The sequence below is a fragment of the Seriola dumerili genome, unplaced genomic scaffold (genome assembly GCF_002260705.1).
Source record: "Seriola dumerili isolate Sdu_G_001 unplaced genomic scaffold, Sdu_1.0 BDQW01000012.1, whole genome shotgun sequence".
In the NCBI taxonomy this organism is placed as follows: Eukaryota; Metazoa; Chordata; class Actinopteri; order Carangiformes; family Carangidae; genus Seriola; species Seriola dumerili.
This window is the reverse complement of record NW_019174267.1, coordinates 102,810-129,095: the sequence shown is the minus strand read 5'-3', so window position 1 is coordinate 129,095 and position 26,286 is coordinate 102,810. Positions and strand designations below refer to the sequence as shown.

At 41.6% G+C, this 26,286-nt stretch overlaps 1 protein-coding gene across 1 annotated transcript in view; it reads right to left on the bottom strand.

The window, feature by feature from the left end:
* LOC111225357 (serine/threonine-protein kinase BRSK2) overlaps positions 1-26,286 on the bottom strand; it is a 132,108-nt gene that overhangs the window by 22,068 nt on the left and 83,754 nt on the right. Inside the window, exons 5-13 of the mRNA XM_022750175.1 lie at positions 24,170-24,286; positions 19,175-19,208; positions 17,794-17,862; positions 14,117-14,263; positions 12,420-12,451; positions 11,325-11,489; positions 10,965-11,062; positions 9,832-9,982; positions 1,077-1,137 (exon numbers count right to left, since the gene is read on the bottom strand). Of these exons, the coding sequence (XP_022605896.1) occupies positions 1,077-1,137; positions 9,832-9,982; positions 10,965-11,062; positions 11,325-11,489; positions 12,420-12,451; positions 14,117-14,263; positions 17,794-17,862; positions 19,175-19,208; positions 24,170-24,286 (874 nt within the window). The remainder of the gene's footprint in view (positions 1-1,076; positions 1,138-9,831; positions 9,983-10,964; positions 11,063-11,324; positions 11,490-12,419; positions 12,452-14,116; positions 14,264-17,793; positions 17,863-19,174; positions 19,209-24,169; positions 24,287-26,286) is intronic.

Sequence of the window (26,286 nt, the reverse complement as noted above, 5' to 3'; positions counted from 1 at the left end):
GACAGGCAGAATATACTGCGCCTGGAAGAATAAAACAATCACATTCATTATGAAAAGGAGAGTGAGCGTTTGATGATGCACAGCCTTGTGTCCTTGCTGAGGGCGGAGCTTCAGACTGCAGCTCCGGACGGAGGCTGCAGGAGCTGCAGGTTGATTTGCACTGTTAACCTTTCTGCTGAGCTCTTCCTCCCGAGAGTGACGGACGGATTCCTCAGCTCCTCTGAGAAGCTGCTCTGTGTGGGCATTAATCTCTAGATCCGGTTCCCCCGCCCTCATCTGCAGCTCTGTGACGTACAGCGGGGGCCTGACTCAGAGCCACGGCCAGGTCGCATCACGACCTTGATGAGAGGACGAGCGGCGGCCGGTGATTCACCCTGTGACGCTCTCAGCTCTGTGAGCGTTTATATTTTCATCAGGTAAAATCTGCGAAACATCAGCCTTGATAACAATGCCGCTCACTGCACATGTCTGTTATGTCATCACAGGAAATCAAAGGAGAATCCAACCTTTGATATTTCTCATAATTACACATTGAGCAGCGTCACCACCTGAATAAACTGTGTGAGTCGACACTGGTGTCACTGTCTTAGCTTCATCCTGAGAGTTTTCACCTCTTATGATTAATAAGACAGAGTTCAAATTTAACGTCTTAATGTTTTTAGATGATTATAATCATTTGTGCAGAAGTGTTTATTCTTTTATACATATATATTTATATTTTAGACCTTTTATTTTCACTCTGTTATTATATATTTATTAAAAGACTTTTAGAATATTGCTTATCATTACTGTCTTCACTGAAATAAATGTCTCTTTAACTCCTACATTACCTCACCTGTTGTGACTCTATATTTAACTCTCTCCTGTTTCTCTGCAGGTGTTTCTGTAGCGTCTGGATAAAGATGGACTCGACCTGACTGAGGCTCTACTGTACGTCACACAGGCTGATGATGAAGTCCACAGTGGAGAGCATGAGCTGCCGATGAGAGGCTGAAGTGAAGGACAGCCAGCAGAGCCAGGCCAGTGAAGTGCATTGTGGGAAAACCAATCAGTGCGTGGGAGAGACGGACACTTACCCGGGGGCTGCTGAGAGGACTGGTGGACAGACCGGAGGACGCTCCGCTGATCGACCGCGATCTACACACACACAAACACACACAAAGTGAGATCACTACACACACAAAACACTGCACCACACAACAACAACAACAACACACACACACACACACACACACACACACACACACACACACACACACGGAAACACATGGAAACAGCTGATCTGATCTGAGGCAGAGAGAAGAGACTCAGATGACGACAGATCATCTGCTGCTGTTTTTACAAACTCTTATTAGTTCCTGTTTGTGTGTGTGTGTGTGTGTGTGTCTTTGGATAAAAGAGTCAAAGCTCAGTTGCCACACAACTAGTGACTCCTGTAACATTCACTGACTCTCAAACATGAGGAACATCCGGAGTTAAACACGTCAGCATTATAGCGTGCGCCCGCACGCACACACACACACACACACACACACACACACACACACACACACTGTAAAATTCATTAGCGCTGTTTCTCTTCTCTTCATGAGCTTTTCCATTTTTCATTCACGTGTCATTAACTTTTCATCTCTTTTTCTGTTTTTCCCAAATGTCGTCTTTTTTTTTTTTCTGGATCAACACACACACACACACACACACACACACACACACACACACACACACACACACACACAGACTTTTCACCAAAAATCATGCAGGCCTGCTGACGTCTTTGAAGACTTTGGGATTTAATTGCCCATAAACAATTTGGTTTTGTTGGAAGTGAAAAATGAAAACAGTAAATCATACCTAAATATGACCCCCCCCCTTTACACACACACACACACACACACACACACACACACACACACACACACACACACACACACACACACACACGTAGGAGGGATGACATCAGTGGTATTAAATCAGTTTTCACAGCTGCACTGTCGTCATTGGAGACAGTTTCACACTGTTTCCTGCTCTAACCCGTGATGGAGCTCGATGGTAAAACGCTGCTACTTTTGTTCCTTCTAATATCATTTTCATTATCGTCATTATTTCCCCCCTTTTTTTCTCCCTCTTCTCTCTCTGAACAACCCATCATGAGGCAGATTATAACCAACAGAAGCCGTCCCTTCACGTTGACGTCTCACAGGGTGAAACTGCCCCCGTCAGTTTCATGATGTTTATTTACACCCAGTGTTTCAGTTTAGTTCTTTAGCTGCTTGTTGGTGACTCCTGACACTGGCACGTCACTAAAAGTCAAGCTGTCACGTTACAGTTCAGATCCTACAGGTTTCTTAATTTTAATTATATAATTATCATATTATTAATTATAATTTACTGAGATGGTTTGTGGTGGAGCTGGTCGGACTACGACGGGACGGTCGCCACGTTTCACAGTTTGTCAGTTTGCAGACAAACATTGTAGTTTTTAGTGACACTTCTTTCTCTAAAGCTCTGACATAATCTTCACATTTCCTGCATTTTTTTTCTGTTATAACTCGACCTGTATCTATTGAATGAGGCAACACTTTTCATTTCACTAAACGAGACACTGACTCAGATAAGAAATGATCCTGGCACATTTCTTTTGTGTTTTTCTGGAGATTGCTGGAGATTTTTTATTTTTTTTGACTGGATTTGCTCTGTGATGTTTTTAAAGTTTGAATTTTGCTTCTTTTGTGAAAATGTAAAAGACAGATTTCTACAGTTTGCTTGTACAAAGAGACATTTTAGGGTAAAATGACACGGCACATTTAAAAGAACTCCAGCCCACACTGGGGGAAACACAGGAAATTAACGCACTAAATTAATGGGTGGAAAAACGAAACTCTCAAATCTCTTTTTATCTTAATAGTTTAATATATTGATATTTACATTTATTTTCTTTATGACGAGAGGAGGAAGATTCTCGGTTCTCGGTTTATTATTTTAATACCAATATGTGGAAGTAAAATCAGTCATGAGCTTCTCTTCTGATATTGATCGTATTCAAGAGCTGCACGAGGTCTGAGTCTGCAGGTTTCATGTGTCTTCATATAAGTAACAAGTTGTAGTTGTTGAAGAACTATTTGTCTGACAACCTCCAGTCCAGAGCTCAAGCTAAGCTAAGCTAAACTAAGCTAAGCTAAGCTAAGCTAAGCTAAGCTAATGACTGCTTAGGTCTAAAAGTCGAAAGTGTCAAACTAAGTCTTTAAGAAATGAAGTTTTTGAGTTTTGTCGTTTCGTAATGAAGCTGAATGGATAAACTGAGGTCTGTTGTGGATGAATTGTCTCACTTTTAACTAATAAAATTTAAATACACATTAATATGAGTTGCTCTTCCTGTGAGCGATGCTGAGAGTCAATCTGCTGGATCTGCTGTGTGGACTAACACTGAGGAAGTGCTGAGGGAGAGTTGTGTGTCTGCCGGCGCACAACAACAACAACAACAACAACAACAACAACAACAACAACAACAACAACAACAACAGCAACAGCCCTGGATAAATGACGGCGAGGAGACTCTCCACCGTCGGACTCTTCAGAGAGCGGCTTCTATTAACATTCAACTCATTAACTGTGACGACCATCCCGTCCACGAGCAGGAAGCTGGAGCCGGCTCCTCTTTGAAATCTGAAAATGAATTCACAGCTCATCGCTGGTGGTGAGTGTGAGAGAGGGAGTGTCGGCGGAGGACGCAACAAGCTTCATTTTATGGATCTCCCCAATTAGATGATGAGGGAGATAAAGGGCTATTCAGAGGGAGTGGAAGACTCATTTCCATCTCCTGTTTGTGCTCCATCTGCATTCCTGGCAATTAATTTATGCTAATCTCCGCCGGGCCGCGCATCTATCGACAAACGGAGCTTCTCCTGCAGAAGGTCAGCCACACAGGGAGGCCGGAGACGGCACCAAGGCTGAAAATCACACCCACCATCACCCCCTCCTCCTCCCCATGCTTCACTCAGAGAACAGACCGGCAGAGTACAAACAAATATAAACACACACACACACACACACACACACACACACACACACACACACGCTGACAATGAGGAGTGGAGGTAGGTTGAGGGAAGGAGGGGGAGCGAGAGAGAAGGAAGCCGAGAAAGTTGACCTAAAAATTCTCCTCCTCGCCCCCCGAGGGCCGAGGGAGGAACGTCAAAGAGGAAGTGGGTGCAGAGAGGGAGAGTGTGCTATTTTTCTGATTTCACAGAGTCGATCGTTTTCTGCTGCTTCTCTCTCACAGCGAACACACTGATCCAGCGTCAGCGTCAGTGCGACTGCTCTGCTGCGGGTTTGTTTTTTGGATCCTCTGATGCTGAAACGTGACACACCAGCTTTATTTACTGTGATGTTCTGCTCAGACGTGGCACAGGTCAGATAACAGATATATTAATTATATCATATTATTATTATATATTATATATATAAATCTGGTGTTTCCCATCCTGGAGGTCACGAGAGACACACTTCAATTTATGATTTCTAATGCTAGGAGTTTGAAACACATCTACATTTAGGAATATGCATCATGGGTAATTTCTATTGTTTGTCTAAGTTTCTCTCTTTTTTTTTTTTTTAAAACCCCCCCCCCCCCCCCACCCCCCCCCGAGATGCAAGTGATTTTGTTTTTAGGAAAAAAAAAAGAAAAATTGAAAAATGATTGCCCCCCCAAAATATTTCTTTCACTTGCCTCTCAGGGGTTTTTGTCATAGTTGAAAATAAAAAGAAAATTTCACAAAAATTTTTTTTAAATTCTGCAAAGAAAATTTTTGTTTGTTTGTTTCTTAGTGAAAAAAAGACAAAAAAAAATCACTTGCCTCTTGGGGTTTTTACTGCGCTGCTCTGTCAGGGCTCTGATATAATCTGCAGATTTCCTGTTTCTATTGACGACGTGAGGTTTTATTTTTCATTTCACTAAACAGACACTGACATTTATTTCAGGTAGTTCCAACATAGGAAATGATCCTGACATATTTTTTTGTGTTTTTCTGGAGATTGTAGAGATTTTTTTTTGACTGGATTTGATCTGTGATGTTTTTAAAAGTTTGAATTTTGCTTCTTTTGTAAAAATGTAAAAGACAGATTTCTACAGTTTACTAACACAAAGAGACGTTTTAGGAAAAATGACATGCAACATTTAAAAGTGAAAGACAAACACGTGTAAAGAACTACAGCCGACACTGGAGACAACACAGGAAACTAAATTAATGGATGGGAAAATCAAAAGGAACAAAATGGAGTTGACTCTACGTACAAACGGAGGAACAAACGGAGCAGACCAATACCTTTCCTCCTTGCTGCAGTTAGCGTTTGTGATATCCAAGCTTTTACTGAAAACAGATTTGCTAAAAAGGGGCAGACAGAAAATCAGGAGACAGACAGAAAGGCAGTCACATAAGGGGAATCCTAAGATACAGCATGCAGCACTCAAAGAAACAAACAAAACTAACTTATCACTGCGGAACAAACACGATCACCATGAGACAAAGAGCAACACAAAAACCTCACACATGCATGGACTCAGAAATCAGGAGACAAAACCCAGGAGGGGAAGCACATTCATGGGTCATGCTGGAGTCAGTGGGACGTTCACAGACTCCGTCGCTGTGAAGAAACTATCTGTGCGTGTTTTCATCTCCGAACGCGTCTGATGTTCGGCTTTATTATCTCTGTCAGCGAGCAGAGGCCGAACAGGCCGTTATACCTGCTGCTACAGCACATCGGGCGACTCCTGCTGGGCGCAGCTGATCTTCAGGCGCCGCGTCGCAGCGGGAAAATAAAAGTCAACGATCAGTTTCGTGTTTGTGAGAATCAGGAGGATCAGTGTTTTTCTACCTCAGTCCAAACCTCGGTCGTTACCACAAACACGACGTCACAATCTGAGAGTGAGACTGATCCACGGCTCTGCTTCAGTTGATATTCCATAAAACTGAATGACTGAGAGAAGGTCTGATCATTTCACTGCTTTGCTTATTGTACATTGAACCTCAGGCATGTGAGACATAGAACTTTGAACTGCTGTTTAGTGGCAGCAAAAATACAATAATTATAACTGTTCATTATCTAAAAAATAAACAACAGAAACATAAAATACAACCCACTACAACAACTGCTAAAAATATTGAACAATATATTATGATATTTGTGCTTGAGCTGTATCGAGATATTAAATTTTGGATATCGCCCAAGTCAATCCAAGGCAGCGGAGGGCACGAAGAACTGAGTATAAACCGAAAGAGTAAACTGTCTCATCTTACTGTGCAGTTAGCAACCAAAGCTAAAGAGCTAGCTCACCGACAGGAAGCCTTTTACCTGCTGCTGTAACTTTTTATTGAATTAAATGAAGCACAATCCTGAAAACAAGAAGCAGTGAAGCTATTGTGACGGACTGGTGCTAGCATGTTCCCCCGCTGGCTAGCGTGTTAGCGGTTACAGTGTCACCAAACCTCTACAACCATGTGTTCAGTGTGAATTTATTTTGTCTCTTGGATGATTTCACAATATTATAGATTTATGTTATGACTAGGGCTGCAAAAAAAATCTGATTTCAATTATTTTGGCAGATATGAATCACAACTTTAGTTGCAATGGTCATTTTTGCGCTTTTATTTTCACTGAAAAAAATATAAAAATTGTCTTGTAACAAACAAACGTTCCTTTACGTGTGGAGGATCTGATCTGTAGGCCGGGGTGTATCTGCAGCACAACAATGCATGTATATTACCTTTATAAAGGTTTGTTGTGACACATTTGACCTTTTTTTTAATTAGATAAAAACCATCTGTTTTAATTATTACTATTTATTTTCTGAGCGACGTGTCTGTGACATCATTGTGGTGGATAGCTTTAAATACTACATTACCCATGAGCGTCTGCCAGCGTCGCTATGGAAAAAGAAGTCAGCGCTGGAACAAATTCTAAACGCTTCATTTTTTCCAATTTGGATCAAAACACTTTGAAATTCAATCATCACTATAAACATCACGTCAGGTGTTTCTGTCCTCCCGGGTTAAAATCTGCCGACGTGTCACCTTCATGTTTCTTTAGCATGAAACAAAACACTTCAAACAGCAGCGCAGTGGAAAGATTTAAAACATAACGCTTCAGTTTTATTAGAGTTAATCACCAGATCTTCATGGCTTCCATCTTTATCCTCGCTCCGTTGTTCCCTAACTCGACCTGTCAGGTGCTCAGTCCGTGTGAGCGGATTATTTCCTCTCTAACTCAACATCCTGTCTTTTTGTGACTAAAGCGGATCCCGTCTTATTCTGTGGCTGCGTCCACTCACTGACGTCAGGAGTCTAGATGGAAGAGGAGAGCAGGAGATGAGGTTTAAACATCCATCATCATCAGATACTGGAACTGATGCGATGTAACGCTCAGATGCAGAATAAACTTTCATTTTACTGCCTCATGTGGTTTTTTGATTGTTTATTGTAGCAGCTTGTTTGGATCTTGATGTTGCGTATTGTTATTACTGTCTTTAGTGGTTAGTTAGACAACTGTTCTTATGATGGTGAAGCTGCTAAATGAACGAGCCAGTTGCTTAATTGCGACTTTTACTGCACGTTTCTCTGGGATAAATAAAGTATATAATGCGATATTGTAGCCTGGTATTCAGCTGCTGTCGGTTGGTCTGCGTGTGCTATGAAATAAAATCCTGCCGGCGCCACTGACTGGATTCATATATATAAACTCTTATGTGCGACTTCTGCGCTTTATTCTCGTGGGTTTCACTAGTTAAAAGTTTAAATAAATGTGAAGGTTAAATGAAAAACTATCTTCTGAAACAACTCTCCTTTCTTCCTCTGTCAGAACTGCGCAGACTGTGGGATCAAAGCCGCTCGTGCAGGAGGTGAAAGGTAATTCTTTTTGTCTGGTCTTGATGAATATGGCAGAGCTGTGACTGCCCTGCTCAGAGGCACTAACACCGTCCACATGAATGCAGATCCGAGGCTCAGATCGACCGCTGTGATGTCATCCTTTTACCTTTTCATGTTTTTTTCTTTTTAATCCTCTGTTTTATCTTTTATTAAGTACGTGTGTTTTTACATCATCACTCTTCACTTTATGATCAGATTCTCGCCTCATATCGTTTTTTTTTTTTTTGTCGCAGTTGAATCCTGCTGCTCTGTTTCTGTGTGTTTCTATCGTCCTTCAAACACTTTGAAAAACGACTTTTAAAAAAGTTTATATACTTTAAAAACACTTGGTAAATGATTTTGTGGACAGGCGTCCTTACCTGTCAAGAACATAGAGCATACTTGTATTTTGAAACTCTGTAGCAGCCATTATTTTCCGTCAGCATTGAAAACCAACACGTTGAGACTATTAATCTTCCATTACAGTGATCATCATGATGGTTTGTTGATGAGAAAGCTCTGGATCAATAAGCAATAAGCAAAAGCTGAAAATACTCAAAGAGTCAGGCGATTTCATTTCTTAAGTTCAGGCTTTGAGATCCTCCAAAATCTAATTTTTTTACACTACAGGAAGTGTCTGATCAGAGAAAAGACCACGTGACACGTATAAAAACAAATCTAATGGCCTCCGTCATGTGACTTACATCAGATTAGATTAAAAGAAAGTTAACCTGAATGCAATGCATGCTGGGAAACATGCAAATAAGATAACAATAATTCTTAAACAGAGTTAAGTAAACGATCAACTGGATGTTTAGTGTGACTGTAAGTTAAACTTAAATTACCTAAATTACGAGATTTTACTGAGCAAAGAATAAAATGAGGTTTTCCTGCATTTCTAAGGCCGAACAACTTGTTATTGTTATTTATGCCAAAGAATACAAGTTAGTGTTTTAGTGTTTACACCACATACATTAACAGCTGCTTCAGTTCCAGCCAGGGACCCTTCAGACATATGGAAATGAACTGCTACAAACAGCTGCCAGCTCAGAGGGAACAACACACGGAAGATGTAAAGCTCCAGAGTTCAGTAATTTGTAGTAAATGAGCTAAAACATACAGAAACTCGATTAGCATGAGCTGCTCAGTAAATACTGAGAGAAAAGACCCTGGTGAGACTTTCCTCTAATGGCGGTGATTCTTCTCCGTTATTGATCACATGCAGTAATCAGGAGTTCATGCAGAGTGAAGAGTGTCCAGGCTTCGTTCTTGGCTTTTTATCTTTACGAGAATTTATTTATTTGGACCTTCACAGGATTTTAATCATGTATTTCAGATACTTTAAAAAATTACAACTCTCTCTTTTTGTAACTTTAAGCACCAACTTGCCAAACACATGTCAGGTTTACAGATGCTTCTTGTCCTCTTTGACTGCATGCTCCATGCACACTTTACACACACACAGCGCACAAACCTCAGAGTCCCGCTCATGCATTTCAACAATTGAACAATGTGACCGTCCGCCAGAGCTAAGAGAGCGCCGTTAGTCTCTGGCAGAGCGTCTGAGATGGGAGGAGTTTATGCCTCGTCTGTACATCCTGAACCAGCACAGAGAGAAAGATGCGTCATGTATTTAACGTCAGGTCAGCGGCGGAGGGAGGGGTTTACAGCGAGGGACAGACCTCACAGTGGAGGTTGTATCGTGGTCAAAACAGACGGCGACATGTGTCATGAATTTGAAAAGAGCTGCACCTCCTCCCCCCTCTCTGTCCCCCCTGCCCTGGGGTTAAATACATTATTTATCAAACTGATAACTGATCACAATAATCATCAATAACACTCCGAACAACAGCAAATCTCTTGGACTGACCTGCGTGTGTCAAACATGTCTGTCCATGCTCATGACCACACGTGCAGGTTTCACACCTCTTACCTCTGACCGTGTGTCGCCATGTCGATGGCTCGCCGTACCGGTACGGGAGACCCGCCCTCCGTGACGCTCAGCACCTCCATGGACTTCCTCTCCGGCCTCCGTTTGCCGTGGCGGCTCAGCATGGGCGAGTCCACGCGCTTCCTGGGAGGGTCTGCTGAGCGGGTTCAGGGCGAGGACAGAAGGTCAAAGGTCGAGGAAGGAAAGACAAAAAGAAACAAGTCAGAAACCAAACAAACAAAAGTCAGTGATTAAAGAAAATGAACCTTCTTTTCTTTTTTTTATCTTAACAACTGCTTATTTCATCCAAGGTTAAAAGTCAAGGGAATGTCATGAATAAAAGAGGAAATATATAATCTACCAGTGGAGCTAAACACTCAGGCAGTGTTGGCCTGGCTCTGTCTATTTGCTAGGGAAAGCTCCGCAGTCCAACGCTCCCTGAACTCCCCACTGTTCTCTAAAGTCTATTTAAACTTTGGAGCATTTGAAAGGTGGAAAATAATGTAATATTGTTGCAGCTGCAGGAAAGTTTCTTGTGTTAATGCCACTAGAAACAGGGCTGCTGTTTCCTATGTTACACAGATAGACAGGTTTCTCTTTCCATTTTATTTTTGCTTTAGAAAGTCCGTTTGAAAACAACTCGTTTATATAGAGTCCTCTTTTTGTTATATTTAATTCTTTGATTTAGCAGCACCCGTTCACCCCTCTTTCACTTCCTCTTAATCATTGATTGTATCTTTATTCTATCTCCTCATTACCAAATAAATTTGCTTTATCAGTCACATCTGATTTATGTTGCTTCCCCTTTTCCCGGCGTTTTATTTGCTGGAGAGGTGATGTAAAGAATGTCTGTCAACTCATTCTCCTGCCTCCTGCTGCATCGGCTCGTCTTCAACTACCGGAGGTCAACAAATAGAAGATTTCCATCTGCTCTTTAAACAACCACAGTGATGCAGTTGTGGTTTATCAGCTCCTCTGGCGGGAGGGGAATCCCAGGCAGCACAGCTCAATGTGACGTCCCTGAGCTGTAGTTAATGTTAGCCACCTCCAGGTTTCTTTCCGTCAAATGTTCCTGGAGTGTGGATTTGTGTACAAGTCAGCGGTGCCTTCATGTGCAGTTTTTTTTTGTGACCTACCGATCTCGTTGCGCGGCGGCAGGTTCTGGTCCTCGTGGCTGGGATATCTCTCTTTACGGTCCAGGAGGAGGAAGTAGATCATCTTTTCCTGGTTGTCACTGAAGAGAGGAGACAGCCAGAGAGAGTTTTCGCAATCAGCTCGAGAGCCCATTGGTTAAGAGAGGGACAGTGAGATGCTCCATCATCACAAGACGTATTAAATAGAAGAATTCATCAAAGTGACAGTCTGTCTGCCCCTCTCAGCTCCTTCACCCTCCCTCCCTCCCTCTCACTTTAATCTGCTTCCTCTGTGGTTTTAGCACTTCTTCACTCCCTCTGCCCTTCCTCCCCCTTCTCCTCCTCCTCCTCCTCCTCACTCACTCCTCAGACAGCAGGTCTTTGGTCAGTTTGTCCTTGTCTCTGAAGCAGCCCAGAGAGTGCATGCTCTCCAGTACGTCGGGGTCGATCTCCTCGGCCGCAGCCAGCGTCCTGATGGCCACCTTCCTGGGGACGGGCTGCTCCGGCTCAGGCTCGTTCTTCCCAGCTCTGCAACACAACACATGCAACTCACTGACAAGCCACATGATTATCAGAGCAGGAACGCTCAAAACCTTAAAACCCCCTTGAGGCAGTTTTGCGATTTGTGATATTGGTCGATAGAAATAAAAACAACTTAAGTTCTTTGCAGTTTTTTCTTGTGAATTACGACTTGGACCTTTTAGTTGAACTGGCCACATGTGGACAAAGGACGTATTTCAGATACAATTAATTAGATGCTGTAGTTTTGTAGTTTTGCCAATTATTATTTATCAATAATAATAAAAATTGCACATAAAAACATTGATTTTAGTGTTTTAGTGTCATGAGGTGTGGGGTCGAAACATGAAGTCAGACTGTCAGACAGGTTGGAAACAAACCTGCAGGTCAGACAAAAATTATCACCCTAAAAATAATCTGGATAAACTGTCTCTGACCCGGATGATCGTCTGACTGCTCGTGTTCATTGACCCATCTGATTTCTGAGTTCCCAGATTCCAGCTCTTACTTTGGCGAGAACAATAATATAATTACTGATAGAAAAACTACAACAATAAAAGCCAAACTGTATATATAAGAAACCAGCACTGAGTGATGTGAAACATTTAATAAAGAATCAGTTTGCTGATCTTTCGGTCGACATTATATCGAGTCATTAACAGAATTCTGCTTTTTGAAGCCCAGAAATAGTGAATCCATTAGAGATCAGAGGTCCATTAGGACGCAGCGTCCTGACGTTTGATCTCAGGACTAATGGAGCTGCTTCTTCTCTGAGAGGTTTCCATCAAGAACTGGCTTTGATGAGTGTGTTATTATTATCATTATTGTTACTGTATTATCTGCTGCTGCGTGTTTTCTTCTATAAACTCACTTGATGTGGACATACATATACAGACACTGTCAGAAACAGGAAAAGAAACGACAGGTGGATGTACTTACAGGTACCACGTGTGCTTCTGGATCTGCTCTAACTGTGAGAGAAAATCAGAGCAGGAAACAAACATTATTGACTCTGTATTTATAAATTAAGTCTCAAGAAAAGACTTTCTCTTGCATTTGATATTTTTCTGCATGAACCAGGATGTTGGGCCAGTATGTGAAGTTTATTATAGCTAGGTTATTATTAAGACTCAACAAGAACCAATTACATGTTTTCTATCCAATTACAAGTGTTTAAAATAAACACATCCAGGACAATTAGGACTTTAACTCCCTGCAGCGAGCCTGTGAGGCAGCACTTCCTGTCAGGCTGGATACAGACTCCTCCTCTTTAAGTAGGACTGACAAACCCCATCACCAACCGTGAGCTTTAAATTTAAAAGATTTAGTTCAACAGTTCTACAACACTTCTTCTACACTCATTCTTTTTACTCCTTTTCCCTTTCCTTGTCAAAACCTGGCGCCTACATTACCCACAATGCAACCTGACCACTAACAGTTGGGTGTGATATTGTAGCATCTAGCCTGCAGTAGAGACGGCATAGAGATTTATTTACTTGTAGTCTTCAGACCCCCCCCCCACACAAAAACAAAAATAAACAGAAAAGTTGGTGCATTACCCCTTTAAAGCTGAGGTTAAGCTAAGTTTAGTTTCTATGATCTTGACAGGTAGAACTTGTTGGGGCAGGAAAGAGCCTGTTGGGGCAGGAAATAACCTGTTGGAGCAGGAAAGAGCCTGTTGGGGCAAGAAATAACCTGCTAGGGCAAGAAAGGGCCTATTGGAGCAGGAAAAAGCCTGTTGGGGCAGGAAAGAGCCTGCTAGGGCAGGAAAGGGCCTGCTAGGGCAGGAAAGGGCCTGTTGGGGCAGGAAAGAGCCTGTTGGAGCAGGAAAGAGCCTGTTGGAGCAGGAAAGAGCCTGTTGGGGCAGGAAAGAACCTGCTAGGGCAGGAAAGGGCCTGTTGGAGCAGGAAAAAGCCTGCTAGAGCAGGAAAGAGCTGGAGACTGGCCCATGTTACTGATGCTGGTGCTGGTGAATCTAGTGGGTGTGCAGGTGTCACCACAAACCTATGATCAGATTGTCGAAGCTTTAATGGTGATTCTTATATAAGAAAGTACAATGTATTAATGGTCATATTATTACAGCTTTAGACTTTTAATCTGAAACTTCACAGCTACAGTTCTTTCTCTGTACTTGCGTCCTGTGTTTTCTCGGGGTGCTCGGATTTTGGTTTCCTCCCACAGACCCAAAGATGAGCAGGTCAGGTGAATGTGAGTGTGTGAAACTATCTCTGCAGTGACGTGGGTATGGTGTTGCAGGGTATCTGTGAAAAGGCTGTGATTATGGAAGTCCAATTTGAAGGCTTATCAGCAGCGGGATGTTGCCAAAAACAACTGCTCCAAGTTCAAACAGCCACAGACAGAACAGAAGAGAAAGCACATTATCTAATACAGCCTTTGTTATTTTTGTAATGTTTCTATTCTAAGCCAAAACAAATCCTTGGCCTGAGATGAAAAGATTTTATGCAGAGCACAGTCGCTGCAGGGCCAGTCATGGTGCAACTCTGCTAAATTTAGCCTTAGCTGTCCCTAAAGCAACAGCCCAGACTGTGAAAATACAAAGCGAGCACGAGTCTCCTGACGGAAGATTTCAGCTCTCTCTCTCGCTGAGTGAGGGTGAGGCGTGTACAGTGGCTTACCGTGAGCCTCTTGGTGGCGTCCACTTCAATCATGCCGCGCAGAAGGTTCTGACAGTCCGGAGGGATGAAGTGAGGCATGTGGAAAACTCCCAGCTTCACCTTCTCCAAAAGATTCCTCAGGTTGTCGTCGTCAAAAGGCAGAGCGCCCTGGAGGAGCAGGGAGAGGAAACATCAATTAACTCGGATGCGAAACTAGTGATTTTGTAGCAGGGGCGAAATCAATCTGTGCAAAACTTTTGCATCAAGTTCAACTTTGGTTTGAACTGTTGTAGATTTTATGTCGACACTTCCTACCATTGCAGCTCGACTGTCTACTACAGGAGAGAGACTAGTTTGCCGTAACCTGTAATACGCTAAAGATTTAGCGGGTAATTATACGTTTTTGTCACATTTAACTCTGTCATTTCATTTATATTCAGTTATACTGTCAGTAGTTTTATGGATAATGAGTACATTTGTTAAAGATACCTGATAATCTGACATGTAGCACAAACCTCCATCCTCTGTGTGTTGATGGAACCGTGACGCTGTCCGTGGTGCTGAAGTGACAGACGGGTTTATACAAACTCATCTGATATTAAATTGTCTCTAAAGCAAATATCAAGAGCTCTCGGGTCATTGTAAGAGACGTATGTGGTTCCGTTTAGGAAAAGATCGCGATTTGGGTTAAAATAAGTACTGTGTTGAGGTTAGATGACCTTTGTTATCATGCTTACAATAACAGGTGGGTGAGCGTATGCATGCACCGAAGTCTCAGCTCCACACACGCCCCTCCTCTTTGCCTGTTTTTGGATCAGCTGGGCCGATGGGTTTGTGTTTTTCAGGGAGGATTTTTTACATTTTACAAATGAAGGATTTTGCCTGACGGTGGTGCTGGAGGAAAAAGTCATGGGGTCACAAAAACCATCAGAAATCATTCACTGTGTGGCTCTAGATTCTATGGCAAAATGGCCGACAGTTGTTTTTCTCAAAACCCAGCGCTCACTGGGCAAAAATCAAAACCGTACAACTGGGACACTTGAAAACACAAAGCGGGCATCAAACTGCCCCTTCACCAGCTCACACAATGCCCCGCACTGACATCTTCCTGTTGTCATGTAAATGGCCTGTCAGGTGTTCGCTGAGAGATAATGCGGGTTCTGACAAAGAGGAGGACTGGAGGCAGCTTGTGAGAGATATCAGTCATCAGAGCCGGTGATGATGAAGCAGTTTGTGCTGCAGCCAGCCGGCTCTGCCTCAGCTCTCCAGCTGGGGAGCGCGCTCAGCGACTTGACGACTGATACTGTTTCCTCCTCATTGAAAACGAGCAGGACGGAGCCAGATGGCCACTGACACTGCGTGGGTAATCAAAACAACACAAGTGGAGACATTTATCTTCACATGATGATGACTGTTTTATGTGCTTTGTCTTAATCAGGGGAGGAACACGCATGCGTGCACACGGCACACAAACAAACATAGTTATTTACTTGGTTCTCTGACTGCTCACTTGTCACTGTCGCATTATAGAGCTGCTGCTATGAAAAGCTTTTGTTGCGTGATGTGCATTTTTATTTGACAGTGCTGCTGAGCGTTTGTACTACACAGCGGTCTGAATGACACGGTCTGATTCACACACTGCGCAAAGCTGTCATTCAAAAATCTTAAATGGGAATGTTTAAAAAAAAACAAAACTGTGAAACCACAAATCAATTAAGACAAACCAGACAAACCAATACAAACATGACCAGTTTGCTTTGTTTGGTCAGAGAGACTGTACCAGCAGTAAAAGCTTTTAAAAGCGACGTAAAGATCAGACATGATGTCAAATCCAACATAAAGGGTCAGACCTCTCCAGGAAACTGCAGTGGTAAAAAGTTTCTGGTTTATCTGTATGAGATGAAAGTCTCCAGTGTAGAATTATCTACTACTAGAATTATCACCTCGTGGTTATATCGCTCCACCAACTGTGTTTTTTACAGAACGTAATAATGTCACGCTGAAGTCAAAATTTGACTTCAATTGTGTCATAATTAGTGTATGAACTCATGAGTTATGGCCAAAAACATTTTTTGTGAGGTCACAGTGACGTTGACCTTTGACCACCAAACTCTAATCAGATCATTCTTGAGTCCAAGTGACTGTTTGTGCCACATTTGAAGGGATTCCCTCGAAGGGTTCTCCAGATATTAAGCTCACAAGGCCAAAATCATGTTTTTGTGAGGTCACCGTGACCTTGACCTTTGACCTTTGAGCACCAAAATCGAATCACTTCTGTTTGTGCCACATTTGAAGAAGTTCTGTTAAGGCCTTGCTGAGAGATCCCGTCCAGGAGAATGGGACAGACAGACCCAATAAAGGGAGCTTTAGCACTAAGCGGCTAAAGCTCTTGTTGTTGCCGGTTGCCATGGTGAGGAGGAAGCTAATGCAAACATGCTAACATTTAGCACATTAGCAGACTTGCATGCTACCTTCAATCTAACCCTGTTTTTGAGGTAGTTTCTGGAAGCATCCTGTCGTGAACTGAAGCCTTCGAGGAAGTGGACATTTTGACCTGTTGGTGACGCTGGGTGAAAAGTCAGTTCATCCTCTGGGAATCATGAACATCTGTACAAAATTTCAGGACCAAAGTGGTGGCTAAAACTGACTTACACTTAACTTTTTTCTAAAATCAGGGTCAATTTATTTTGTATTTTGCTGGATTTAAAGTTTGTGAATTTTCCAAGCGTTCATGGGTAAAACGTGAAGCGCATGCTGCATGTATTGATTTTACTGATTTCTTGTTTCGTGACCGATCATTTGATCGAGGTCTTGCTCATTGTGAGAACTGTTTGGTTTCTCTCGATCCTACTCTACGGTCTCGTCCTGACGCAGTAAATTGCCTCGAGACAATGTTTGTTATGGAGTAATAGAGGTCCAGGAGAGCTTTATGTCTGCACTCAGTTAATTTATAATGCGGTTTCAATCTTTTATCGGTACACAACATGTTTCCAGCATCTCATTTTTAATTTAATCCCAGCTGGTGTAAAACCTCAGACCAACATTCATCGACTGCAACACTTTTCACGAAGTTACAGCATCAACACGTTTCCCATATTCCCAACACTAACAACAAGCACAGCACATTAAAAGTCAGATGTGCAGATCACAGATTTGCCTTTAACAGCGACCTTCAGTAATAACAACAACACCAACACGTTCCCGTCCACCAGTGTGTTTGAATGTTAACCTTTAATTCCCTGGTGCTGCAGTTTATTTTGTGCTGAAACGTTTTTCTGACCTTTGTCTTCACCTTGGATATTCTGCTGGGAATTGCTGCTTCATTCAGCGTAAATATTTGCCTCAGGAACAAACTAAATCAACTTCTCACCCCCCCCCCCAACACTGCATCAAACCAGGGGCAGGTTTTCCTGTGATAGCATGTTGTGTAGAAATAGACGAACACACGATGAGTATGAAAAGATCATGAAGATCATTTATAATTTCAGAGACTCCCTGATGAAAAGGTTGTGAAAAAAATTAACATCAAGAATCCAGGACACTGTAGTTTGACATTTTAACCTTCAAAATAAAGTGTTAACTGAAGCCTGGGAAACTAAGATGGAGGAAGTAAAGACTGAGGTACAGAGGAGCAGGACGTTCAGAGTATCAGAATGTGTCAGTGTATTTTCTGCTGTTGTGGAGCAGCCGTCACTCACCACTAAAAGTGCAAACAGGATGACTCCACAGCTCCATGCATCTGCTTTCCTCCCGTCATACTTCTCCCCCTGAGACAGACAGACAGACAGACAGACAGACAGACAGACAGACAGACAGACAGACAGACAGACAGATGAGACTTGTATCATATGCTCAACATTCATTCTGAGGCCATTTCCCAAACTGCAAATCACCACGAACGCTCTGAGTCTTTGGATCTTACTTAATGGAAAAATCCACCTGTATAAATATATATTTATACATATATAGTGTATATACTATGTATGGATATTCCTACAGTATAACATCAGCAAGTTGTGATGCTGACGGCACTGCAGGAGTTATTTTGGGAGGAAGAGTTTGACTTCTCTGGTGCACCCAGCCGCCTCGTCTGTAGGCGTAGATCTGGGTACGGAGCGCCGGGAACCTCCAGGTGCCGCTGAACTGTCCCCAGCAATATATAGATCCTGTCATTTTAACTCCTCGTCATGTTTTCCGTTATTTTCTGGTAACATTTATTTTTGAAAATCTTTCATATCCACAGAAGAGCTGAGGCAGGTTCTCCGAGATGCCGGAACAACCTACCTGCCAAGAACCCGAGGAGCAGGTGTACGAGGAGAACTGGAGGTGGTGTGAAGGTTGTTTGAGAGGGAAAAGTGCAAAAATACAAACTCTTCTGACTCGTGTATTAAAGTTAAAACTACACCTACAGCTTGTTTATAAAAAAGAGAAATGAATAAGAAAGTCATCATCTGTGCTGTGCAGTAGATACAGGGAAGAAAGCGTCGTCACTTCAGATTCCCATCTGCTATTTTTTTAATTGCCATATATGAAATATACTGTTTGTAAATATAAAATAAAACATATATGTAAAAAATTATCATAAAACCTATTAGAAAGTAGAACATTTTCATATATTGGCATTTATGTCTGTGTGTTTATACTTTAAACAAACGTATGTTATATAAATACAGTGGGTTCAAAAAGTCTGAAAACACTAAAATTAATAAGAAATAAACAAGAAAAACATTTAAGTACATAGCATATACATAAATATTTTTGAATAGGTATATATGTTATCAACTGTTTATATGTGATAGTAATATTTCCCCTGATAGGTGACATATATGGCAACATCACTCTTGATAAAGGGACAGACATGTCAGATATTACGCAAAAATACAAAGCTACATGTCAAAAAGATGATTTTTTTTTTTATGTAACTATATTTTAACCCAGTTGGGGGGTGGGGGTTGTGGTGGGGTGGGTGGGGGTGGGGGGGTCAGGAACAGAGTGAAATCAGCGAGGACGGAGCAGTGATGTAAGAGCCGTTCCTGTCGGAGCTGCTATTACTGTATGAAAGAAAGAGAGAGCACTTACCCTGATAACCTCTGGGCAGGCGTAGTGCGGGGATCTGGAAGAGAGGCAAAGAGCAGCGGTTATGGTGGAAAGGACTCACACACACTCACACACACACACTCACACACACACACACACACACACACACTGTCAGGGAACACAGCCAGCAGCCACAACCATCACACACTGAGGAATAAGAGACCAGGTGAAGCTCTGCACAAACCGTCTGACATAAGAATTATAAACCACTTTACTCATGAAGAAAAAAAAAACTACAGCCTGACATGGTTCATCATTTTTTTTTGTCAGCTAAGTGAGGATTACGTAACAGGAAGTGGCTGCCACGATGTGACACATTTTAAATGCAAACAACAGTGGCGGGAGAAGATGTTGAATTGTACATTTTACTGTAATTTAAAACTGGGGTCTAGTGATTTTTAAAAATGTAATATCTTCATGTAGTTGAGCCCAAATATCACGACTTGTACAATATTATCGCAGGAGATTGGGGTGAATCTTTAATTCATTATTTTTATTAAAAAAAAGGATATTATGAAAATTATTGCACATGGCGATGTAGAAATATTGCGATATTTGATATTATTGTAAATAAGCTGAAGCCTAGAAATTAATATCATAACTAACATTTCAAATGCAACTGACTTGTATTTGTAATGAAGAAGTTTTACTTTTATTTCTACTGTGTTACTGAGGTGATACTTTACATCGCTGCTGCACATCGATGCAGATCAGGTGCATATTGATTTGAAACTTCTGCTCTACATTAAATAACTTTAAAAGTTGTACCTTTTGTAACTTTACAAAAATATTTATATTCTGTCAGGGTGTTGTGGTAAGTAGGACCCAAAATGCAGCCAACGCATGGGAGACGGTGCAGACAGGTTTATTAAACTAACAAAAGGAACTTATACAACAACACAGGGAACCACAGGGGATAACAACAGGAGAACATGAACAGGTAACATGAACAGACCGAAAACAAACCAGACATGGACAGGCCACGTGAACAGATTGATGGTTAGACAGACATGAACAGATCGAGGAAAATCTAGAGAATAACAGAGAGACAACAGACGAACCGACACAGACAAAGAGGAGCACAAAGACTATATAGACAAGGGAGGCAAGGGTGATTGAACACAGGTGAAACACATTAGGGCGGGGCAGACAATCACCACACAGAAAACAGGACCAAGACAGGAAGCAAAACACTGAGACACACAAGGAAACCAATTACAAAATAAAACAGGAAGTGAGAAAAGTCCAAACAAAACTAACAAAAAGTGTTTGCCATAGCAAACCATGACACATATATTCATTTATATATTAAGATGATAAACAACTCAAGGAAGTTTCAACCATTTATAATGTATTTTATTATTGTACAGAAATGAATCAAAGTAATGTGGATACCAATGGAAGAAAATGATCATTTCTAATGTTTTATATTGTATATGTGATCTGTTGTAGATAAGCTAAACTCTCTTTTCCGTCTACGATTAATGAATTCTGTTGTGAACAATGACGGGCTAATGATCTGATTGTAAAAGATATAAAACAGTTCTGCCTTGTATGGATTTATGATGTAGTTATATATATGACACAATAACAAAAATTGAATTAATTAATTTTATACTCTAAAGCAAAGAGATAAAGTGCGTAAAGCACAAAATCAAGAGAAAGCCAAAGAAACAAAGATTAAGATGGTAATAAAAAGACGTATTGATCTGGTTTGTGAGAGGTTGTTCCAGAGTCAGAGAGGATCAATAACACGAGAACAACCACCTTCAGTTTTCAGCGTTGGAGCAGCCAGAACCTTCAGCTCCTCAACACAACTACTGACCTGATCACCTGATGCTCCGTATGTCAAGAGGAAATCTTTTAAATCATTTCTAGAAGTGACCAGGCGTCAATCAACAGAAGCTCAATATGTGACATGAAACCACCGGTGAGTAAAAAGCAGCAACAACTAATTAAAATAACTGATACTGATGAAGTTGTTCTGTTGAATGAAAATCTCATTTCAAGGATTTTCATGCCTTCAGATCAGATGAGGAAGAAAATAAAGAAGTGAAGGAGGAGGAGAGGAGGACTGTTGATAAAGTGAAATCACAACATTCACAGATGCATAAGACTCATAATCAGATAATGACACACTCGCAGCAGCGAGAACACACACTGCTCTTCCTCTGTGCGGATTAATCGTAACAAACGGAGCAGAGAGATCGACTTCTCCTAACAGTGTTTCATCTAAACTCCCAGAGTAAACACACTCTCCATCACGGCCAACATCGTATTTAATTATGCTAATGTAGGTGAAAACAAGTCAATCTGAGCTCGTGTCAAAATACACTAACTGCAATCTAATTGCAGCCGAGCAAATCTTCCTCCTTCCTGCCCGAGGAGACTTGTGCTCAGTCGTCGCTGAGTGACATTTAATAAATTCCATTAACGTCACATGAAGTGGAGGAGCCATTCGACTTGTTACTCATGCGAGATATTTACAGGCTCCATCAGTGGTTCTTCGTGAAAACTGTCTGAGCCGCTGACGTGCGGAAGACTAATCTGACACATCCTCACAGCTCTGATCTACCAGACCATCAGGACGTATGCAAATCTCTCAGTAATTATCACCCGCCGCCCCAAATAACACTGACCGCTCAACCACCACAGCAGCTGTCAGAGTCATAACTCATCGTACACACACTGTCGCTCACTCACTTTTTACAGCGGCCCGCAAAACGTCTATTAAATGTCAATAAATCCATTTAGAAGTCATAGGGGAAAAAAGGGTCCAGGCTGTCAGGGGCCCACGCCGAAGGGCCGACAAACTGAACTCCGCTTAAAACAACCAACGGACGATTTGCAACGACAAACTTCCAACAAGGAGCTTCATGCGTTGATGAGCACAGGCCTTATAAAGTGGGTTATTTATGTTGGTGTTATTTAATTATTTATTTAGGCTTTTATTGTTCTTTATAATGTATAGTCTGAAAATTTCAACGTTTTTCATATTCTTCATATTTATATTTTGAAAATTCTACTAATTCTACTAATGTGAACATTTGGAATAAAAGAAAAATGTTTAGATTTTGTTCATTATTCGCTGGTGTGAGGTTATTTATCAATAATGGCGATAAGCGCTGATTGGAGTCGACTCTAGAATCCTCTCCCTCTCTCACCTCGGTAACCAATCAGAATTTGTCACAACCTCAACCAGCCAATCACATTGTAACTTCAGTATCTGTTCTCCTTTCTTCTGCTGTCATTTCAGAGTCCACATCACATCCAGATTTTCAGCGTCTCTTCTTCCCATCGCCACCAGTGACTGCGCCCAGCAGCCTCACCCCCTTTCACACCTGATGACATCACGATGGCGTCTAATCACCAAATAGCAATAAAAGTTAATTCATTCACTCAGAACGAAGTCTCTCCTGCTCAAAGCGGTGTGACTCATGACGCAGATTTACCTGAATGTAAACACACGTTAAAAACACAGAGGTGTGAGGTTTGCGGTTCAGTGCAGAATCAATGACTGACGCCGCAAAGGTGTTATGATCTGACACTGACAAGCCTTGATGTGGACCCACTGTGCAGGTAATGTCAGTAATTAGATTGTGCTAACTTGTTTTATTTTTGTAAAATGCATAATGTATGAAGGTTATAAACTCCATGAAATCTAATTCCCTCTAAAAGATCATAATGCAAGTGTTGGAAGAGCGCGCATCATTTTATTTTACATTGTAATGAAAAGTTGGAAATGTGTGTTCTGGTCCAGAACAAGACAGGAAATGGACCTGGAGGTGAAATACTTTAAGAATAAATTTGACTTTTTAAACGTCTCGATCCAAAAGCATTTCACTGACTATATTTAAATGTGTAATTAAGACTTGATTTACATTAAAATCTAATTATTTAAAAGCTGATGTATAAATAGTTACATGGAACCTTCATATCTGAAAAAAAAACTTTTCTCAACCAACATTGGTTCAATTTTAACATCTAGAAAATCTACATCATCTGAACTTCAGATGACCAGATTCATTCTAATTGTGATGGTCATTTTTGTTTCACTCACTCCTTTGCTTCCTAAAAACTCATCTGTAAAGAACGCATGAGGAATAAAGAAAAGAGAAAAGAACATTACTGTGGTGCGTTACTTTCAGGCAAACCGCTGCCTTCAATTGTTTGAATTACAATGAGGACTAATGAGTAACTGTGGGCAAAGCATTTTCCCAGTCACTCCATGTTCTCTCTCGGGCTTTGCATCTCTGAGCCGGAGGAGTCGGGCTTTAGTCGTTCCACACGACTGACTCCATGAAACACTGGTCGGCCTGCGGTTACCTGCGGGACCGGCTTGTATCCTGCAGAACAAACAACTAGGACCTTATAAAACTTACAACTGCCTGAATCAACAAGACGCACGTTTCACTACAGCTGGGCTCAGGTGTGCTGTTTTAAAGCTTCACATATTAACAATGACTGGTGGTTGTTTTGCACTCTGCAGCTCTACGGGCATTTTTAGCCTTTTTCAGCTCCTTGTTTTGGTTGTTTACTGCACATTTACTGTCTGTTTCAGTCTCAGTGTTTTCATCAAACAAGCTCTGATGAACTCTCTGTTAACCACCTGCTCAGCAGCAGACAGCAGACAGACTCAGTCAGAGAGCAGCTGGTGAACACAGTGAAGCATTTAGTAGCTGAAGAGCCAGATATTTCCCTCAGGAGCCGGAGGAGACCAAACACAGAGCTAAAATATGGATATAAACATTACTTTTAATGTATGCTAATGTTGCTCAGTGCCCCTTGTGTCAGCTGCAACGTGAAGAGTCGACAAAGACTGGATGAATACTGGATTAAAATAGGTGAAAAAGAAAACATTCAAATCAAGATGAAGGATACAGGATGGGCTAAAAGCAATCATGATTTACATCACTGTTGGTACCAACAATTTTTATGTTTTAGGGCCTAACACTCAAAGTTCAGGCTTGAACTCACCCACAGCTGGTCTCCAGCAGACTGTCCCCGACCTGCAGAGACGCCATGCCAAAGTCTGCTATCCTGATGTTGTTCTTCTCATCTAACAACAAGTTCTCGGGCTTCAAATCTCTGTGGCTGGAGGACAACAGGAAACAGAAGACAGAGATTGAGACAAAGCAATGACTTCCTCTACCTGTCATCAGCTTGTTTTTCGTGTCTTGACTGGGCAGACTGACGAGGTCTTTACAGCGCCTTGGTTCAAGAGGGTTTCCCACAGGTCTGTTTGGTTGAGGACCTCAAGGTAAATAAAGATTCTCAACATCCAGGACACTATTTGAATACAGAAGCAACTGTAACAACTGTAGCCAATTTCTTTTAAGTTTCAACTATGGTTTAAGTTTTAAGAAACTTAAAAGCAAGTCGGCTAAAGTTCGGGCGAAACAGGGTCCAAAGGATCTCAGACTTCCAATCATGAAGAACTGATACCCTCCAGGTGTAAAGGAGGTCCAAGGCAGTATCAGATCTACCTCCTTTTATTCAAAATGGATGAGAGAAGTGAAACCACTAGCCTGGACTCCTCTGACCCTGGTCTTGTACCTCCTTGTTTCCACCCAAAAAAAAAAAAACACACACTGTAGAATAAATCTAGTCCTTCAAAGCCAAACACTTGATATCTAATGCTGAGAGTCAGAGGCAGAAGTTCTTTGAAGTGCAATTGCTCTTAGAAACACAGTGTTGCAGCCGTGCATCAAGGAACTAAAGGTGCTGTGAGAGATGAAAAGAGATCAAGAGGAGCTGGAGCCTCTAAAGTCGCCCCCGGCTACAGCTGATGAGGAGAGAGGCTGAGGAGGAGTCAGGCAGGAGGAAACCTGTTGTTCTACCATCAAAACGGAGCCAACACTTCAGACCTTTCAGGAATATGATTTCATATGGAAATGGTGGAAAATTAATTTGGAGGTAGTATTTTTCATCAATTGCATTCTCTAGTTCACTTACTCTACACTATTTGGGATAGTGACTAAGCTTTATGCAAATTCAGTGTCAGTCGTTCCAATTTAGCTTCATTACAGTTTAATTTAGTAGCGTACTCACACGGAGGCCAGAGCCAAAAGTACCACTAAATAAAATCTGATGCTGGGTTAATTTAATGTGTGTTGAACATGTCTGGATAACAAACCAGCAACCTGATAATCCATGTTTGTTAATTAGTCTCTGTCCAACAACCTGTCAGGAAAACAACACGTTACAAAATAAAGTGTTTCTGCTGCTGAACTGAGAAAACACTGCAGGTTTGTACTGACCCGACTACAGGGACGGGTGTGAGGAAATCTTAAAGCTCCACAGCTTCTTCTTCTTCTGTGTTTTATTTTGAAGTTTTGATCTATAAGAAGATATATTTGTGGTTTTAAGAACCGAAAACCATCTCAGTGTAGTTTTACATCTCCTCTCTCAGGCTTCTCTCTGGAGCTCTAGTAACAACAGGTCGGTGAGCCATTAGAAGAGAGGAGTGATAAAAATAAAAATATAGCAGATTTCAGGTAAAAACACTCAGAGAAACCAAATCCTGCAAGGTTTGGATGGTGGGTCCAGGTGGGCGGGGCTTGGTGACTGCTTTGTTGTGACATCACAAAGTTCCAGAAGTCCTGACGGCTGGTTTTAAGGCTCAGTTTCTGAATACAGGCTGTGTGCATTTCTCTGTGGACTGAGGCTTTGATACTTTCACAGTATTAATATAGAAGCTAGACCTGATCTATAATCACACTACACATGGACACAGACCTTTACACTGGAGGAGCTTTAAACAGCCTGAAAAAGATCAGTGAATAATCAATGTAAGAAAGTTTTGGTTAAACTCTCAAACTTCTTTAATAAGATTAATAATAATAACCATTATTGTTTGCTTCACTCACAATGCTGGACTGGAGCTGACACAAAGCTTTGAAAGGTTGGAAACATTTTCCAACAGGCGGCCATGATGGAGGGAAACAGGTGCAGAAGTGAAAAATAACAGCAGCTGCTCTTTTGTCTCGTGTTGGGGGGCTAAACAGGAGCTACTGTAAAGTCACTTCATAAACATCTTTTAATCTGTTGCAGCTTCTCACCTGCTGTCACTGAAGTCTTTCCATTGTCTCAAC